Source organism: Podarcis filfolensis (genome assembly GCF_964270895.1).
Source record: "Podarcis filfolensis genome assembly, chromosome: 1".
NCBI lineage: Eukaryota > Metazoa > Chordata > Lepidosauria > Squamata > Lacertidae > Podarcis > Podarcis filfolensis.
The window spans coordinates 34,169,943-34,190,393 of record NC_139604.1 but is presented as its reverse complement, the minus strand read 5'-3'; the positions used below and the strand labels follow the sequence as shown (position 1 = coordinate 34,190,393).

Below are 20,451 nucleotides of genomic sequence, written 5' to 3'. Positions count from 1 at the left end.
TTTTAAATGTCAAAGTTATAATATTAATAAAGTTAATAGTTGGGTAAAGTGTTTAAATTGAGTAGGGAAAGTATTATACTTTTAAAGGTGTTAAAAAGAAGTTATATATTTTCTAGATCATTGAGGGGTTTTTCTCTCCTGAAAAATACCGAGCTAATGTTTTCTTGATTGCGTTTAGCTCTCTCCATCTCTGGAGTGATAGATGTCGGGGTTCCTTTTCCCATGCTTTCTTTGTACAACACCTACAGCATACAAGAAAGTGTCCAGAAATCAAAGAATTAGATTATTGTTGAAGAACCATTGTGTTAAGTTGTGTTACTGTTTAAACATCACTGCATAGGTGGGTAAAGAATTCAAGAAACAAAGTGGTTAAAAAGTTATTGGATAAAGCAAAAAGCAAGAAGGGGGGGAAGGAAAAAGAAAAAGTATTAAAAAAAATTAAAAGGAGTGTTTTCTTTAGGAATATGAAAATGGATAAGATTCAGATAAAATAGATGCAGGACAAGGTTATATCTGATGATGTTACTTTTTTTAAAAAAAAGTATTTTAAAAAAATTCAATACCAAGCTAACGTTTTCTTGATTGCGTTTGACTCTTTCCATCTCTGGAGTGATAGGTGCTGGGGTTGCTTGCCCCAAGTTTTCTTTATACATAACCTAAAGATTGTAAAAAGTATCCAAAAATCACAAAAATATGTGAATAAGACTATTGTTTGAAGGAAAAATATAATAACCGGGGCGGCACTTCAAATGTAGGCATTTTGCAAAAACAATTAAAATTTTTAATAAAAAATTATAAAGACACCAGTGTAAAAAGTCACATAATAGAAACTGATCTGTCCTGGTACAAGTGAAAGGCAAAATCCAAGGAGAAGAATGTACAACAGTGAATTAAGCAGGTAAAATAATTAAAAGAGGAATGTATTATTTTGAGATCAGGATTCTATCCAGTAGGCAACATCCATCACTTTGTATAATAGCTGTGCCCAGGGAAGTCATCACATATAAACTCACGGTCCAGTTTCTTGTCCTAGTTTTAACTACCGAATTACAAGTATCTTGTGTCTCTCATTAGCTACATGAAGCTTTTTTTGTTCAGTGTGCTGTTGGAAGACCACTTGGGCAGCATGTTTTTCATGCTGGTGTTGGTTGTTCCGTTACTGAAGGGTGTTCCTGACTTTTGAGTCCTAAAACTCATGAATGCTGAGGCTTCTAAATGCTGAATTCTATGGAGATTTATATTGATAGGGTGGGGAAACTATTTTAAAGGCCTTTTTCTGAAATCCCATTATCAACAATGTACCAATTTGGAAAGTAACAGCATCAATCATATTGTTGTCTGTTCCTGCCTACATGTGATTTCCTATGACATCTTGTGAAACCACCAGTTCATAAGTGTATGGGATGTTCAATCAAAATAATTTAGCAATTGTAGTATTATTTTTCTCGTTATTACAAATTCGTTTATCAAGAAATTTGTTATGTGGACCAGAAATCATATGGTCTAACAGTGTCTGGATAGAGTCCTATAGTCACCACTGCAAGGTTATTAAAAAAAACCTCTATGGTCAGATTATTAAATACCAAATATCAGATTTACGGTATTTTATGAGTAAAATGTAAGTAGTTTAAATAAATAGGAGTATCTTACTTAAGGAAGAAAGTATAGTTTTAGATACTAGAGGGGAAACAATTCCCACAGCTTGTTAGGATGTTATTTAAAATATGTATATTTGTTTTTAAAATGTACCGAGCTAATGAACTCTTGATTGCGCTTGGCTCTTTCCATCTCAGGAGTGACAGGTGTCTGAGTCCCTTTCCCCAATCCCTCTTTGTACAAAACCTACAGGATACAAAAGAGTATCCAGAAATCATATCACGGCAGATTGCAAACAAACATTATTGGCTTGTAATGTTAATAATTGGATCATGCCAGCTTTCCAGGAAAGCTGGCTGGCTGTTGATTTCCGTGTCACCTGGAAGAGACACCAATCAATCAACACCCATAAAGGGAAAAGAATCTAGTAGGATGAGAAAGTTGGAAAGGTATAAAACAAACCAAACGTGAAATTAAGCCAACTCCTAGTACTTATATGTTAAAGCTTAGGTTGCAAAGAGAGTTCAGAAGATAGGGTGATTATGCCAAGAGGTGAGACTGGGTGCTATATTTGATTAGGAAGCATGGATCTTTATAACACATCTAATGTTATGGTAAACCATTCGGATCTTTTTTCTTCTTTTGAATACCGAGCTAATGTGTTGTTGATTGCGCTTGACTCTCTCCATCTCAGGAGTGACAGGCGTCGGGGTACCTTTCCCCAGTTCCTCTTTGTACAAAACCTACGGGATACAAAAGAGTATCCAGAAATCATAAGGTGCCAGTGACGGCATATCAAGATTAATAGTTTGTAAATGTTAACACTGGGGTCACACCGGCTTCCAGTAAAGCTAGCCATTGATTTTAGTGTCATCTGAAAGAGAGGACCTATGTAAGAAAACAATCTAGTAGGATGAGGAAGTTGGAAAGGTAGAAAATAAAGACGGAAATCCTATGTTTGCTGAAAAATAAAAAGGAGTAAGTCCTAGTAGTAGTGAGTTAAAACTTAGGTCACAGAGGGAGTTTGAAGGGGAGAATTCTTATGCTAAGTGGTAAATAGGAACTTTTGTTTTGTTTTGTTAGAAAGCATAGATCATTAACACATTGGATGTTATTTTTTAGAATCCAGGTCTTTGTGGGGTATTTTGCTTGTCTTCTTTTGAATACCGAGCTAATGTGTTCTTGATTGCGTTTGACTCTCTCCATCTCAGGAGTGACAGGGGTCGGAGTTGCTTTCCCTACGTTTTCTTTGTACAACACCTGTGAGACAGAAGAGCAGCCGAGTAAACCAGCAATAAATGAATTGTCATGTTTTTGTTATTGAAGCATGAGGGGTAGAGTTCTGATTTGGTTGTGATTTATTCTGCAGGGTGTTTTGGGTTACAGTTTTAAAACAATGCATATAAGCACTTATTTTTGTCTGGGGAAAACAAGGACAAAGTATTGTCTTAATACATGCTTTTGCATAATGGGCATTTTTTGCATCCAAGTATAATATGCATAGAATGCCAAACAACCGGTGTGGGAAATACAACAGATTGTTATGTTTTGGGAGGAATGTGAGTATAAGACCTAGAAAGGAAGAGAAGGGTTAAAAAGTCTCAGGATGTGACATTCTCCCACAGTGGAAAATAAAAGACAGGGAGGAGGCTTCACAATAGGGGTATATAACTCCATCTGCAGAAAGAAGCTGGGATGGAGAGCAGGTGTGAGTTAATCATATTACAAAACAGATTTAAAAATAACTGTTTTCCCAGAAGTACCGAGCTAATGATTTCTTGGTTGTGTTTGACTCTCTCAATCTCTGGCGTGACAGGAGTTGAGATTCCTGCCCCTAGGCTTTCTTTGTATAGCACCTGCATGACGACAAAGGGGAATGCAGAAATAAGAAAAATAAGGAAGGAAAACAACAGTTAATTTTGATCTGCAAAAAAGGGGGGAGGAATATGGTCTTAGATCTCCTGGGTATGAGCCTGTAGGTGATGTCCCATTTCCACAATAAATTTCCTGTGGTTTCATGCTTCCCCCCCCATCCTGTTACGTATCAAACATGGGTGCATTCATGTAATTCCCAATGTGTATGAATCTAGCCAAATGTACGTACTTTTAAGTCCCATTGATTTTAGTAGGAGGGATTCAGTGAGTTTAATGCTACTATTGACGGCGGTGGGACTTAGAAATGCTTAATTGGTGGATTGTACCCAAGGAACTCATTGGGATACCAAGGTGGAGGGTTTTGGTTGTTGGGCTGAGGATGAATAACCATAAAGCTTTGATTTACACTGGGAGTTTTGTGACGTTACTTCTTGCAGATCTCCACTTTCTATATTGTGTGTGCCACATCACAGTGGGGCAGGCTAGGGATTCATAATAGGATGTGTCTGGCCATTTCTTACAGAGAGCCATGTTGGTGAGATCAGCCGGTGGTTCTGGATAAGTTTTCTCTTCACCTTGGCAAAATAATGCAAGGGAAGGCATGGGAGAAGCAAAGAAACCACTGAGAAAGATATCACAATGTATGGATTTCCCAGGCAGAAATATAGTGTAACAGCAAGCTTAGAAGACCGATTCAATGGTGAATATTTGAGTATAAATATTATTTCATAAGATGCAAATGCTTCCATTGCCTTATTCCAGAAGGAATGCAACAATGGTAGCTGCAGAATGATTTTTCTAGTGCATTTTTGGCTGAAAATGTGTCGCACTACTTGTTCAACCCAGCTGGAGAAAGACCATATACTTTTTACAATAGCACACAGAAACAAACAGTGACTTAGAAAAAATCAAAATCAAGGTGGTCAAAACAGAGAAAGAGATAGGGCTGGGACAGTGAGAAGAGCAGTTAATAATATCCAAAATTATTGATTCCTTTTTTTAAAAGTGCGCCAAAAAAGAAGGCAGGGGGGAAATGACAATCAGTAGTAGTTGCCAACATGGTGCCCTACACTGAAGTTCAAGTCCCATTAGCCCTAGCCAGCACAGCCTAGAGTCAGGAATGATGGGAACTGAGGACCAAACAGTGGCTGGAGGGCACACTGGAGATGATAAATGGATTCCCCCCCCCCCCCCGGAAGTCAATTGCATGTATGGAAATAGAACAAACTTGGAACAAAGATTTAAAAGTTAATTTTGAAAGGGTTGAAATGGAACTTTCGTATTTGAACTACCAAGCTGCAGTTTTCTTTAATGCATGCAACTCTCTTGTTTCCGAGGTGAGGTGAGTTGGTTTTCCTGTTCTCAATTCTTCTAGCACTGGGCAGACGGGTCCTGTTGGGAGGTTAAGGTGCAGGTGTATTGCACCCATTCATTGCGCCCCCCATGTCTGAGGTCCATCCCTATGCCCTTGGGATGCTTGAAAAATTAGATATTGGTGAATTCTGATACAGTATAACATGAGTCACACCTCCCAGACTAACATGCAGATTAAGAAATCTTTCATATTTCACACTTTTTCTAATTCTGCTAAACGGTTCTCAACATATTTTAAAAAATATGTATTTTGGGACCGAATATGTTTAGAAATGTGTACGTTGTGAAAAAATACATTTTTGTTAATTAGATTTTCTTGCAGGATGAAAAAATATTAATGTGGAATTGGGATAGGATCAATATTATTTAAATGTGGTTGGAATGCATAGAGCAAAAATTGGCCTTGTTCAATATGGTTTCTTTTCTTGCTTACAATGCCAGTATGAGCTGGGAGCAAATTCAGCACCATTCATGGACTCAAAAAGAAATACTATCATTGAAATCATATCAAGATAGCTATGTTATGGAGGGGTTAAGGTTCAAGATGGTTAATTATATTTGGGGGTGAAGTTAAAGCTCATTTTAGCGACAAAAATACCGAGCTAAAGTTTTCTTGATTGCGTTTTATTCTTTCCATCTCTGGAGTAATAGGTGTTGGAGTTCCAGCCCCTAAATTCTCTTTGTACAACACCTGTGTGACAAAGAAGTGTCAAAAACAAAAAAATTATCTCAAGATACACCATCAGCAAAGATAGCACAATCTAATTTTCTGTTTGGCCTTATGGTGTTTAAAACACAGGCCAGGGGGAAAAATCAAAAAATTAAAATCACATAGAGAAAGAAATGCTATATATTTTGACTTCCTATCATGAAGAAAGTTGCAATCTGTGACCAAGTTTATTCAAATGCAGTAATATTTTTCCACCTAGAATGACAAAAACTCAGGCTATAAAAAGGGGAGGAAATTGTCAGAGGGTACTAAAATCAAGTTTAATTTATGTAAAACATGAAAGGTTAATCTTATTTGGGAATGATGTTATAGGGCATTTTTGTAACAAAATACCAAGCTAAAGTTTTCTTGATTGCGTTTGACTCTCTCCATCTCTGGAGTAATAGGTGTTGGGGTTCCAGTCCCTAAATGCTCTTTGTACAACACCTGTGGGACAAAGAAGTGTCAAAAACAAAAATGAAAATTAAGGGGCACATCTTAAGATACACCATCAGCAAAGAGAATGCAATCCAGTTTTCTGGTTTGCTTTATGAAGTTTAAAAAACAGATCACAAAAAAAAACAAAAAATGCACACAGAGAAAAATACAGCATATTATAACTTAAAACACCTATCATGGATTAAATTACAATTTGTGACTGAGTTTAGACAGCTGCATCATTATTTTCACACCCTAAAACTACCCGTTTTGTTCTGAAAGACTACAATAGCATAAATAACATTTTATTATTCTATTTTTAAGAGAGGGGTTACAGTTTTATTCTAAGTTTGCACTGCACCAACACAAATGCCAAAGGCTATTAGAAGATGTTTCCTGTTATAAGGATATATTGAATCCACTCTGAATATCATTTGTTTTGAAACAAACAATATTGCCACTTGAGGGGAAGTGAATAGGGTAAGAAAAATAAACAGAGCTAAAGAAAACCCACTGCAGACGTATATCACAGTTAGTGCTGTAATTTTTTCCTTCAGAGACTGACATTTTAGTGATTTTATTAAAATGAGAAGGATTCAAAAGCTTGTGGAAGGATTAAAATATATTTATCAGAGTTTGGCAATGGTTAAAAGGATTTATCTATAGATATTTTGTGATATACCGAGCTAACGTTCTCCTGATTACGCTTGACTCTCTCCATTTCTGGGGTAACAGGAGTTGCTGTTCCTGCCCCCAAGTTTTCTTTGTAGGACACCTGTGAGGTACAATAAAGTATCCACAAAAGACACTCAAAAATACTGGCTAGTACTTTGTAGTTAATGGCGCATGTTTAAATCCCATGCTTAGTCTAGTATCGAGAAGGAAAGATGAGAATAAGGGGAGAGTGGTCATTAAAATGTGAATGGAAAAGCAAAGTCAGAAGAAGTATGTTAAGAGAAGTGAATGTGTGCAAAGGGAGCACATGGTTAATCTTATTGAAGATCATAGGTATTACTGTCATTGTTTTATTTATTTCATTTTAAAAAGTGCATAAAACTGTAAATTGATGTTAATGCACATCAGAATGAATGAGTCATGAAAATGGCATGTAGAAGATGATAGTTAGAATGTTGTTATTATTTTTAATGAAAAAGATGAGTTATGGTAGGTTTGATTTCATTGAGAAATACCGAGCTAATGTGTTCTTGATTGCGTTTGACTCTCTCTATCTCTGGAGTAAGTGGTATCGGGGTTCCTTGCCCTGCATTCTCCTTGTACAAAACCTGCAGAATACAAACAGCCACAAAGGTAAGAAAAAGGTAGCTGAAAACCTTTCTGCAATGCAGAATGTTAATTAACACACTGACTTTGCATATAATTATTTGGACATTGCCCATTGGGAGTATAACATTGCCCGGTTACAGGTGTCCCCCCAAAATGCCATCCCTGTTCACGTTTCCACTTCTAGATGCCTCTGGGGGAAAAGTGCCAAACTCCTGGAATTACAGGTATCTCTTTTTTTGTGGTGTAGTTCTTTTTAAAAGTTTGGGGCTATTGCTGCTGGAGAGACATAAGCATTTCGAAACCTCCTTGATAAAACTTGTTATATTGGTATTGAATAGCCAATGAGAAATCAGTTTTTGTTCTTACACCATTACCCTTGTCATGAGTTTTGCTTTGAGGCCAAATCTAAGAACAAAATCTGAGGACTGAGAGATTTAAGCCCTGTTTTGGTTTTATTTACAAAAGAAAAGAGATAGACTGAGAGAGAAAGAACAAAACTGAAGTCCTTGGCAGTTTTTTTAAAAAAATGTCCTGCATTTCACTCCTTTTAAAAAGTGCCCTCTTCCCCAAATGGAAAAACAAGACAAAATGGTTAAGTCAAAAAGGCATTCAGTCAGTTCAAAATGTCAAAAGCAAGAGAGGTAAATTTGTAGTTAGAAAAGGGTAACTAGTTTGCCTTCCTGTAACTTGATTATGCAGAAATGAATTTTGAAAACAATTAGTATGGTGAAGAGCTCAGGGTAAAAGGGAAGGCAGAGCGGGAAAGAGAGGAGAAAGAACCAGTTGGAACCAGTTCCTTGATAAATGTCACTACATCTTCTCCTACTGAAACACTCAAGATACCCATCACTTAAGTGGCCAAATGATGCTAGACAGAATTCCCATGTTCTAATAAATGAAATCCTACCCATTCAGAGGATGGCCCATTAAGATTTGAATAAAGCAGGAGGCCCACTTAAGTGAGCAAGAATAAATTGTTTGAATTTTCAGACCCAAGACTCGAGAAGCAACAGGTGCTCAGACTTCAAGAAGCAGATATCCCATCTGACACATAATTAAGCCCATTCACAACAATGGTCTTAAGTACACTTTGTGTTGGTTTGTGGCTAGTGTGTCTCTGAACATGTACAAAGTGCCTTTCACCACAGCCAGGTTCCACATGTCGCTGAGCACTCCCCTGACCAGTAGGTAGGTGGGTATAAAGGTAAAGGGGACTCCTGACCATTAGGTCTAGTCGTGACCAACTCTGGGGTTGCGGCACTCATCTCGCTTTATTGGCCGAGGGAGCCAGCGTACAGCTTCGGGTCATGTGGCCAGCATGACTAAGCTGCTTCTGGTGAACCAGAGCAGTGCACAGAAACGCTGTTTACCTTCCCACAGGAGCGGTACCTATTTATCTACTTGCACTGTGACATGCTTTCGAAGTGCTAGGTTGGCAGGAGGTAGGTGGGTATAGCAGGGGTCATAATTTTGTCAGTTACTACTACTACTACTACTACTACTACTACTACTACTACTTTATCCTCTTGTTCCATTCCTGTCTGCTCAGCATTAAATGGGTCCATATTCTCCTCTCAAGGTGCACAGAGAGTAAATCTTAAAGCTAATGGATGTTAAAGCCCGAGTAATACTAGAGGAATGCCATACTAAGGATGAAGTTGATGATAGCATGTTAGCAGGGGCAATAGATGTTGTTTAGTAAGGTGAACAGCACACTGTTACTGCCCAGTGCACACACAAATCAGCATAGAAAATATCAGCCACTACCGAGCTGATGTGCTTCTGTGTCTCCTTGACACGTTTTACTTCAGGAAGATCAGAAATGGGAGTTCCTTTTCCAATTTGATCCTTGTACTTAATCTACAAAGTGGTATTCAGTTCAGAAAACAAGACAAAACAATAATGACTTACATTATGTACATGAAACAGATATCCATTTCACATAAAAAGAACAAGAGTAAACGAATATAATCACAATTGTAGGAGCTGAAAGCATTGCATGCACCCATGTCGAAACAGACACATCTGCGGAAAACGAGTTTTTGCAAAGATTTGAAATTCGATGTATAGAAGCCAATCTCCAATTTGATAGCGGAGGAAGAGCCATGGATGGACACCTTGACTCAACAATCTTACCAACGTAGTAGAAACAGGAGGATTAAAGCTTTCCACCAGGTTCCTTGCTTTAAAAGCTATTTTAATCGTCAGTAAACAAGTATGAGATTATTGTATTTTGCAGCTCAAGTGCAACCTGGCCGAAAAAAATAGATTTTTCATCATGGCATCCATCACAGAGCTTCTCCTTTTTAAGCCCCTGGCCCTGTTTTACGACTACCTTGTGCTGACAATGCCAGGCAAATCTTCAGAGAGTAGCCTGGAGTGGCCATGCATCTCCTCAGCTGCATCCCAATGGGACACTGTTATTGGGATGCTGTTATGAGACCTTCCCACGGCCACTGTCAATATTGGGCCCCTTGCAATTGTGCTGGCTGCTGATATCAATCAAATTTTCAGTCCAGCTTAGGAGAGTGTGCCTAAATTGTTTCAACTCTAGTAACTTGCTTTGGATTCATTCCCACTAGATTCCGGAACCTAGACTTGTGGCCATAGGTTTTGTATGCCGTGGGGATTTTCCCTCACACAGGAAATAGGTAATGTGCACTGAAACACACGGCACTGGCCAACGCAGAAGCAGATGAATGAGCCTCTGCAAACTGGAACCTCTGCCTATTCAGAGGAGACACTGGGCTAGGGTGCAGTGTGTGTGTGTGTGTGTGTGTGTGTGTGTGTGTATTAGTCTCCAATATGCATTATAGACCTATTGAAACCAAACAGCTCATCCTTATTCAGTGAAGTCCCATTGAAACCAGTGGCATAAACCAACCTATATTACTTTTTAAGTCCAATTGCTTTTCAGTGGGATTTCGTCGTGAATGGAGCAGGATTCTGTTCTGGATTCAAATGTTTATCAGATAATCTGAAATGAATAAACTAGATTTTCCTCAAAAAATTGAAACGAGTAATATCGGTGCTTCCTATCCACCTCCCATTCTATCCAGCATGGGTGACAATACATGTACAACATTCAAAAAGAACATTTTTTACCTCTTTTTTTAACGAAATGTCAAAAAAGGAAAGTAAGACATTGTGCGGAACACAATCAAATGAAAAATAATTTTGGCAATCCTACCATACGTACTGGGGTTTGGGGGGAGATGAAGTAGAGAGAGAAAACAAAAAATATCAGAAATAATTCTCTAAAATTATTGTTAGTTTTAAAACGTGGTCACTATATTTGCTACCATGAGTATCTCATCGACATTTCGGACAAGATCAAAATGTGAATTTAGTTTCAGTATTTTATGAAATGATAAACATTAGTTGAACATTAGAAAATGTTAATAGTTAGAGTTTTCGAAATGTGGATACTATTTTACATAGGAAAGTAAAAGTAGAATGGAAGAGCTAGTTAGCAAATTATGTTTTGATTAATTACGAAAAACCTTGAATTTTCAAGTTATTCCAGAACTGCTGTTAGGATCATGTAAGGCAAATGAAGTTTTATAAGTTGGGAACAGCACAGGTAAGAGTGTTAACAATCCACTGAGTTTTGTACCGTGCTTATTGCATCCTGGGTTTGTTTAATTCTCTGCATCTCGGGCGTCTTTTCAATAGCTGTTCCTGTTCCAATATCTTCTTTATATAAAATCTTAACCAAGACAACAAGATTGAGCATAGAAAAACAACAACATTGTCATTTGCTACAGAAAGACTACAAAACAGTGGAATATTAAGAAACCTCTAACTGGTTCCTTGATCATCAGTGCATTCACTCACACAGAAGTCATTCCCATTGATTTCATAAGCTTTTGCTTCCAAGCAAGATTATCCTTAGGTAAAATGTGTACTTCTCCATATCTTGTGATGTAGTTCTCCAACAAAAAAAATAGTGTGCAAAACGTGTATATTGGGGAAAAGTATGCATAAAACGCACAACTGAGTGAAAATATTTTTAAATGCACCAGATATTTGCTAAAATGTATATATTAGGCAAAATGCATACAATGGGAGAAAGCACATTGAAATGCTGGTGAGTTTTTTGAGGCTGTTCTTTTTAATTTTTAAAGCAAACGAATGCAAAAACTGAACTGAACTTAAGATAAGAAAAATGTTAACTCAAAACTAGACAGATTCATCCATCCCTGTTTTCAGGATCTTGGGGACTTGTGGAGGAGGGAATTTCTGCTTCAACTATCCTGGTTCATGCATGCCTGTTACATTGTCTAAGTAAAATGGGAATGGCACTGATTTTAACGTAGACATGGCTTTCCACTGTTTTGATCAGACATCCATGGAATAATCATGACCAATAAACACATCACATAATGACAATATTTAGCATCCTTTGAAGATCTTCATGGTTAAACTTGCTAATTAAGAACAAAGCAGGGCATACACGAATTAGCTGCTAAAAGACGACACAGCAAGCCTATAAACAGCTACAAACCCATAGCCACATTGCAAAACAAGGGCAGATATTTTGTACTTCTACTGTCAGATATGGGGTACACAACCCACTGTGCAATGATGGAAGCCGTTGAAGGAGAGAGTGTGTAAAGGAATAGCAACACCTGCACATATAATAAGGTACACATAATTAGTGTAAAATTGCATGGCCCTGACCGCCGACATAAAAGCCTGGATATACATAGTAAACAAGAAGCACCATTCATATCAAGGAAGATTCCTGTATGCTGAAGGATCTGCAAAAGTAGAACAACAAAATTAAGGATTCGCTTTGTGGTGTAAAATAAGGTTACCATGCTGAAGTTCTTCTGGTTTTCTTTAACTCTTAATATCTCTGGTGTTTCATGTACAACTGTGACTTTTCCTTTGCTGTCCTGTAGATCATGCTGGTACCTGAGCTGTTAGGAGAACACATATTTTTGTTCATTGCCCTTGCAATAAAGAATTCAGTCTTGCGCCTTTATTTCATTGGTATTCTATATAGCTTTCTTATAAATAAATTTAAAAATCATTTAGGAATACTGAAATTTGAAGTCGCACCTGACATCTGGGTCATCTAAATTCAGCTGCTGTTTGAACTCATGAGATTTCCAGTGGGCACCCAGATAATAGGACAGAATCTTCAATCATCATGAGGCATTCTCTCAGCATTTACAGAGAATGGAGAACCCCATGCATCGTAGGGTAGGGACTCTGGGTGCACAGAAGATTTTGCTATTGGGGCCCACATTTACCCATTCATGTTTCCATCAGCTGGTGCTGTTTTCAAACACATGCGACCTCAGGTAAACTGCACTACGATCTGCACATATGCTGTATCCTCACCATCCACCCACACTTTTGTAACCTTGTATTCCACCTGTCCTGCATCCCAGCCACCCAATTTTCAGTTTTTCACTGTAAGGTATGATGCACAGAGACAAAGGCAGTGTTGAAACGGTCATGAGGAACAGTGTACTACACCCTTCTTGAAAGGGGAGACTTTGACTGAAACCATGCCTCTCCTCTAAGCCACACACACAAACATGCACATACAAAATGGGTAAGTTCATACAAGACCCCACGGCCTTTCAGGTGTTGCTAGACTCCAGCTCCCATCAGCCCCAGCCAACATGACCAGTAGTCAGGGATGGTGAGAGCTAGAGTCCAAAGACATCTGCAGGGCCACAGACTCCCCATCCATAATGACACGTTGCCTGACACCACCTCTGATGTTGTTGAGCGAGGAAGAATAAAAGACAAATAAAACCTTCCCATGCATCGTGAGAGCTGGTTAAGCCAGGACAGCGCAATGCAAGAAAACAGCTTTAGTGCCATTGCTTCCAAACAGGAATCTCATCTGTGCTTGCACAGTCACCATGGAGACTTCTATCCATCTATCTGTAAATGTGTGTACACACGCTTTTACATCTTCAGACCTTACACAATTACTTTTATCTTAACCCAGGCAAGCAAGAGGCATTCTTACAGCTCTGGGATGTGTTCCAGCCATGCAAAAGCTCTTGAGGAGTGTGCGAGGGATGTAGCCTGAGGAGGTGGAATATTTGTCCTCAAAAGCGGAATCTTCTGTCCTGTGCTCTGCATGGGTCAGAGCAATTTATCAATGGATGAGCAGGGGGTTAAACCCTGCCGTGTTGGCTGTGGGGCATGGCATGAGCTGCAAACACAGAACTGAACCCTGCCCATCAACTGATTGTCAGTGGGGGGGGGGTTGGGGTTGGAATGGTCTCAGGAGTCAAATTGGACTCTGCCAAGCTTGGCCTGTAGTCTGGAGTTTTCCCACCTCTGACCTACATTCTGCACAGGACTTCATAGCATCACATATTTTTAAATAATCACACTTTTCACTGTGTTTACAGTACATTAATACATACCATGCTGAAATTCTTTTGGTTCTCCCGGACTCTCTGCATTTCTGGTGTGTCTAGAACAGGCACATAGTATGACATAGTTCTCTCTGCATCCTCCTTATATTTTTTCTGTTAGTTGGGGGGAGAGAGGATCAAGATTTATTGTTATGGTAAAAAAAAAAAACAACCAAAAAGAAATATATACGCTCAATGTCCAAGAGGCAATTTGCACAAAAATATGTTTATGGTTATCTGGAGTTGAGATAGGTGTGAAATGGTTCCTACATGAAAGAAGCTCCTATCAATGGGGAGCAAGACCCTCCTTTTAAAAAAAAAAAAATCTGGCAAAGCTAGTTGAAAACAAACACGATCATTACCTGACTTGAAAAGTTCTTCACATGGTGGGCATGGATAATGTCTGGAGTGTCAACCACCGTGGTATAGTTGGCTTTTTCCATTTCTGCAGACTGCTTATATTTGATCTGTTGGGGGAAAGGTCACAAGCAGATATCCACAGTGAGTACATTTATGAACACAGCTTCCTCTTGATTTCCCCATAGGAAATCTACAGAGAAGGTTCCCTTTAAAATTACTCCCAAGTGTTACTAGTGCCTGGCTGTTCTCACTGACCTGGCTAGCGATGTCCATAGCATTCTTTGCCCTCATATAGTCAGGCGTTTCTGTGGCATGGCCTGTCAAGCCTCTTCCTTTGATTTCCATCTCTAGAGCTTTCTTGTATTCTTTCTGTTGTGGTTTTTTTAAAAAAAGGATTAATAGAGATGAGACCATCACAATGGGGCACGTTTTTCAAAAGTAACACTTATCCCAATTCACCAAGGGTGATCTTGATGTGACTCAAGCTGCTGCCCATACAACATGCAAAAAAAGTATGTCCCACAGAAGAGAAACGTATGCAGTTGAAGAAGCATTCACTCTTCACAGATAGTCTAAGACATTTGATCATTTGTGTTGCCTAAAAGGCTCATCTCCTGGCTAACACCTCAAAAGAAAATAATCTAACTTAATTAGCTATCAACACATGTTGATTTCCTAAGATTTAAGAAGTGTCTAATACAGAGTTTAGGAAGTTTGCTTAACTTAGTTAGCTTTTCACACACGCTAATTTCAGAGGATTAAAAACATCTGAAACACAGCTCAAATAGCACACAAGGGTCTAGCTATCGCCTTGCACAGGACACAAGCTTAATTAGCTGTATGTTTTCTAGCACCTACAAACCCATTACAAAAATTGACCTGGGATCTGACTCTTTCTGTGATATAATCAATGCTTCAGAAATTTCTGGAGCCCAGGCCTATAATTTCTCTTTAAAGACAGCTTTGCGGGAATTCTTCTTATGAAAGGCCAGTTCTGCCCTTACCCAAACAGCCTGGGAGAGATTCTTCAGCACTGCTCATTACCATGCCAATGTTGTCCTTCTTCTGGGAGTCACAGGGCGGAGCCACATCATGCATTTCTCCCCAATGTCTGGGGCTTTTGACATTAATCCAGTGCAGAAGAAGGGGGCCCCCAAGGGAAGTTAGCCTAGCTATGTGCCTCACCTCATTCAAGATATAGGTTGCATTCTTTGCTCTGAGTAGGTCTGGGGTCTCTTCCAAAATGGTTAGGCCTTTACCTTTGACACCTTCTTCCAAATCTCTCCTGTATTCTTTCTAGAGGGGGTGGGGAGAAAAAGAAAACTGAGAAAACCAAAGAGAGAGAGAGCTTCAAGAGGGAGGAGGATGAAGGAGACCCCCTCCCCTACAAAGAGTTAGTAAATGGCCTTCAGATTATCTTAAAGCAGCACTTAATTAGGGTGTTCAAGGTTCAACCTTCTAGAAAGTCACACAGCTTGACACAACAACTTCAGTAAAGAACACAACATATAGTGAAACAATGTCCGTTCCACCAACAGGAAAACATTAATGCTGCTAATACAATTAACAATTAGTGATTAAAAAAAAACCACACCAATGGACTAGAACAAGCAACAAACACAGATTAAACCATGCATTTAAGAGAAATGTTTAAGGCTAGTAAAGAAGGTAGTGAAGGGACTGCTTTGGTAAGGACAATTAATGAAACTAGTAGGGTGGTTCACAGCAGAAGACAACAGAGGAGGTGCTACCTCGCTTGCTATTTTGGTGGCATATCTGACATGCAAAAGAGATGGCGTGACCTCCAGGCCAGTAAGGTTCCTGCCTTTCATGGACTCTTCAAAGTCTTTTTTATATTCTTTCTAACAGGAGTAGGAAGAAGAAGAAGAGGAGAAGGGAAAAAACAGAATTTATTTTGGATCTGTGCAGGAAGAATATTTTCAAGTACTGTACTGTAAGTTTTGGGTCCTGTCTTGCCCTTGTTGTGTCAAGTTTGCTGGTCGGCCATTCGGTGTTGGGTGGGGTTTAGCAGCGTGGTGTAGTGGTTAGAGTGTTGGACGATGGCCTGGGAGACAAATTCAAAACCCCACTCAGCTATGCAAATCACTGGGTGACCTTGGGACAGTCACCATCCCTGGGGCTAAAATGGAGAGGGGAGAACCATGTGCCCCAACTTGAGCTCCTGGAGGAAAAGGTGGTGTAGGGAACAGATAAAATAAAAATACATTGCAAGCGCCCACTTTGTGTCTCTGACAGCAACAAGGCTTTGGATGAACATGTGATTCACAAAAGGTAGGGCTCCAGTCTTTCAGTGATCACCAATGTGCTCAGTTGGTAAGTTGCCCTTAAAGCCTACAGTAGTGTCATTCCTATGCTTTAGTACTCACTAATTGTTATGATCAGTCTATGGAAGGGAAAATCCCAGAGCCAAAAGGGTAAAGGTAAAGGTACCCCTGCCCGTACGGGCCAGTCTTGCCAGACTCTAGGGTTGTGCACCCATCTCACTTAAGAGGCCGGGGGCCAGCGCTGTCCGCAGACACTTCCGGGTCACGTGGCCAGCGTGACAAGCTGCATCTGGCGAGCCAGCGCAGCACACGGAAACGCCGTTTACCTTCCCGCCAGTAAGCGGTCCCTATTTATCTACTTGCATCCGGGGGTGCTTTCGAACTGCTAGGTTGGCAGGCGTTGGGACCGAGCAACGGGAGCGCACCCCGCCGCGGGGATTCGAACTGCCGACCTTTCGATCGGCAAGTCCTAGGCGCTGAGGCTTTTACCCACAGTGCCACCTGCATCCCACTAATTGTTATGATCAGTCTATGGAAGGGAAAATCCCAGAGCCAAAAGGGTAGGCATCCCATAAACCCCAAGGGCGGGGGGAATGTCTAATTGCATTTTGAATGGCAATATATTGAAACAATTGACAGAATCACTCAAAGGACCTTATACCAGTATTTTTGCCTTGTATAAGTTTCGCTCTTGGACAGAACAATGCGGACACTTCAATCAGGCTATGAAATCAGTGTATGGTTAAACAAAAAGCTAATATCGGGAAAGAGGGTGCTGTAACACAAGCAGGGATTTTCAGTGCTGAAGCACAACAGTTTCACAGCTAATCTTGCTGATATAAAAGGATTGTATATGAACAGGATGGTGCATGAAATGGAAGGGGTGAATGGCATAGAGATGGGCACCAGGGGTCCCAAGACGCAGGCAGGCCTTTAACAATAGGTATCTATTGACCACTTATTTAGTTAGGATAAATATTAAGGCAAACGTTAACTTTGATTTAGCACTGGCTTGTAAGAAGCAAGGTGGACTTTGCACCCTTTCAATCGCTGTTCAGGCACCGTATCAGGAAATGATGTACAGAGGCGGCTTTGAGAAAGTGCAGTTGGAAAGTGTTTCAAAAGACACGTGAGAGGATGCTTGGCAAAGCCTCCAGAGAATAGGAAAGGGTAAAAGAATTGCGTTCTCTGACTGCTTATCTTTCGTTTCTTTAGAAAAATGTGAAAGGCCTCCTGGGCTCAAACCCAGGGCTCAAACTTCCCTGTATCCAGACCCCATGCACCTGCATAATGGGGGACTGTTCTTTATCAGATATGGCAAACACCTGCAGCAAGGTGTCAATGGCTGCACATGGCAAAGACAGCAAGGATCTGTAGAGGAGGGAGCAGGCAAGCCTGTGGGCCTGCCTATGGCGGGGAATCAGGTCTGTATTACTGCTTGTCTCTGCAGTGCTGTGTTACTTCCTGCTTTGGAGACCAGAAGCAAGAACACCATAGAGCACAGATGGTTGGTTATGGACCGAACAGTGCAACAGAGTCTTTATCTCATGTTTTGATCTTGTCCTCTGGCACACTTGCCTAAAAGACTAGACAACAGACTTTGAGATGGTTGTGCGGTGAAATATTGGGGGGGGGGGACCCACCCTGAAACAATTGACAGAACCACCCAAATATTATCAACCAAACACCTTATACAAGTGTATTTCACCTTGTATAAATTTCACATTTGGGACAGAACACTGACAAAACTGAGTTCAATGGAAGGTCAATGGAAAAACTATAACTGGACACAAACAAGGCTTGAATGGTGTCAGCGAAAGTTGTTTATTACAAATTATATACTGCTACTTTTAGCAGGCAGTCTAATCTTCTGGTAGCCCGGGGAAAACTGACAAACTGCAAGTCCTTTTTTGAATCAACACTCCCGTTATCACCTTAATTCCACAAATACAAAGTAAATATAAAGTAAATTAATAGCTTAGAGTCTGTTGCCTCGCTCCTAAACTTATTTTATTTGGCAACCGTGAATCAGATTGTAATAAAGTGCAGCCTGTGTTGCCCCCCAGAGATTTTTGACTACAACCTCCATCATCCCTGATCCTTAGTCATCTGGCTGGGGCTGATGGGAGCTGTATGTCCCCCCAAAACAACCCTGGAGGGCACCAGGTTGAACAAGGCTGCTATAGAGGCATGATTATTTCAATTCTAGTTATACCTTCAGAAAGCATCTTCCCCACTAACTGCCTGAACCTGAATGGAAATAATACACTACCATGTTGTTATGCCTTCATTTTCCAACATGAAACCAGGCTGCATTCTGCCACAAAGCACCTTACCTCGCTTTGCATGTGCTGAGACTCCTTAGCCGTGAGGTACGTTGGTGTTTCAAAGTCCAGCATGGGCTTCCCTCTTTCCTTTTCATATTTTTCCTTGTACTTCACCTGCCGAGAGGGAGATAAATGTTATATCCAGTGCATTGCTAGATATAGAATAGAAATGTACAGGGGTGGCCCTGGAATGTGGAAGGGAATTAGGTCTCTTCCCCAAGCCGCGCTCAAGAAACAATCATGTCAGTGATGAAAACCGCATGTCACAGTGAGTGACTTGTTGGGTGACCCCAACACAGTCTGCTGCACCTCCCAGAGGAGGGCTGAGAAGCACCGAAATGCTGCTACCAGATGTCAAGGGTCAAGGCCAATTTCTATGCTCCGATGGCAACACGGTTGCCGTCCACTTCTTCACATGTCAGGGCCCCATTTTGCAGCTGTAAAGATAGGAAGACACAACTGTGTGGTTTGCATGGCTAGTTCACACAGCATTGCCTATGTGGAATTATGGCAATTTGTGAATAAGGGTTCAGAGAACGGTCTGAAAACCAATGTACAAGAGTTTTTCGTTCAGTCGGAAAACAGCACAGATAGTTAGAGAGGAACATTAACAACAGGCAGGTCCCAAAACATTTTAAGACCTGGCAAATTTTGAATTAACAAATAACTCATTTCTAACCAATTTATCAGAATATAGGCAGCTATATCTCACATGCAAGAAGTGTGCAAAACTATATATTCACAACAGACTTTAAAATGACATTCAATTACATTTAAGTGCCAGGGCTTTTTTCCAGCAAATTCTGTGAAGTGAGCTAGGAGCTCTAATTGGAGGATTCTAAGCATCTTTATAAAACTATTATTCCTGGAATTCCTTGGGAAAAGTAACTTCTTCATTTATATTGTAAATGTACTCCAAGATCAAAAGGAGTTTAATGTTGAAATAACTTTACAGCAATACTTTTTTTAAAAAAAGTGGTACATTTCCCCCTTCTTGGCAGACTGACCCTTCTAGATTCTAGAATGCAATGCAATGGATTGTGAACGAGAAATAAAAAGCAGGAAACACTTATCTATGACTTACTATGCTCTGAAGTTCTGAGGCCTCCTTTAGATGGATCTGTTCAAGGTTATCTGGAACCACATGGTAGTGACCTTTACTCTTCTCATATTTCTTCTTGTACTGGTACTAAAGGGGAAGGTGTCAAAAACCACCTCAATAACAAAAAGGCCTAACCGGATCAGCTTTCTAGCTCCAGCCGATCCAACCATTTCAACAGAAAAACAAGAAACCCAAAGCATTTTTTTAAAAAAAAGGAAAAGAAGAAGAAGAAAAAGGAATACATAAAGGGGTGGGGGAGGGAGAAAAAAAAATCTCAGACTAATGCCGAAGCACTTGCGATAGCTACTTTTCCCTTGCAATATTATGCAAGAAGGAACAAAATATTGTAAGTAAATAAAAAGAAAACCCCCAAAAAAGAAAGAAGGAAGAACAAAAGAAATATAGTGAATATATGGTACAATTAAAATGGAAGACAACGCCACATCTTCTTCTCTTGTTAGCATATTCATCATTCTGTGGTCTAACAGCAGGATGATAAAAGTTCAGCAAAAGCAGAATTAATTTTGGAAAGGTTTTAAAAACTTAAAAGAAGAAGTATGTTGAAATAATATTAAGCACAAAAAATATTGAAATCAAAAGGAGGAAAATGGTATTCCTGTTAGTCAAAAAGGAAAGTTAAAAAGGCAAAAAAAAGCCATTTACATGTGGTTAGAGGTTTTACAATATTAGCAGTTCTATAGCTAATAGA

The 20,451-nt window shown here is 39.8% G+C and overlaps 1 protein-coding gene across 50 annotated transcripts in view; it reads right to left on the bottom strand.

Annotated features, from left to right (window-relative positions):
* NEB (nebulin) overlaps positions 1-20,451 on the bottom strand; it is a 160,132-nt gene that overhangs the window by 11,304 nt on the left and 128,377 nt on the right. For 8 of the 50 annotated variants that reach the window (XM_083577808.1, XM_083577846.1, XM_083577799.1 and 5 more), the window contains 20 exons: positions 19,725-19,829; positions 18,650-18,754; positions 15,780-15,890; positions 15,214-15,324; positions 14,284-14,397; positions 14,031-14,135; positions 13,678-13,782; positions 12,097-12,201; positions 10,893-10,985; positions 9,044-9,136; positions 7,183-7,275; positions 6,675-6,767; positions 5,909-6,001; positions 5,444-5,536; positions 3,360-3,452; positions 2,764-2,856; positions 2,247-2,339; positions 1,750-1,842; positions 564-656; positions 150-242 (listed from right to left, as the gene is read on the bottom strand). In XM_083577808.1, coding sequence (XP_083433934.1) covers positions 150-242; positions 564-656; positions 1,750-1,842; positions 2,247-2,339; positions 2,764-2,856; positions 3,360-3,452; positions 5,444-5,536; positions 5,909-6,001; positions 6,675-6,767; positions 7,183-7,275; positions 9,044-9,136; positions 10,893-10,985; positions 12,097-12,201; positions 13,678-13,782; positions 14,031-14,135; positions 14,284-14,397; positions 15,214-15,324; positions 15,780-15,890; positions 18,650-18,754; positions 19,725-19,829 — 1,977 coding nt within the window. The remainder of the gene's footprint in view (positions 1-149; positions 243-563; positions 657-1,749; positions 1,843-2,246; positions 2,340-2,763; positions 2,857-3,359; positions 3,453-5,443; positions 5,537-5,908; positions 6,002-6,674; positions 6,768-7,182; positions 7,276-9,043; positions 9,137-10,892; positions 10,986-12,096; positions 12,202-13,677; positions 13,783-14,030; positions 14,136-14,283; positions 14,398-15,213; positions 15,325-15,779; positions 15,891-18,649; positions 18,755-19,724; positions 19,830-20,451) is intronic. The other 42 variants (XM_083577800.1, XM_083577813.1, XM_083577801.1 and 39 more) reach the window with 22 other exon arrangements.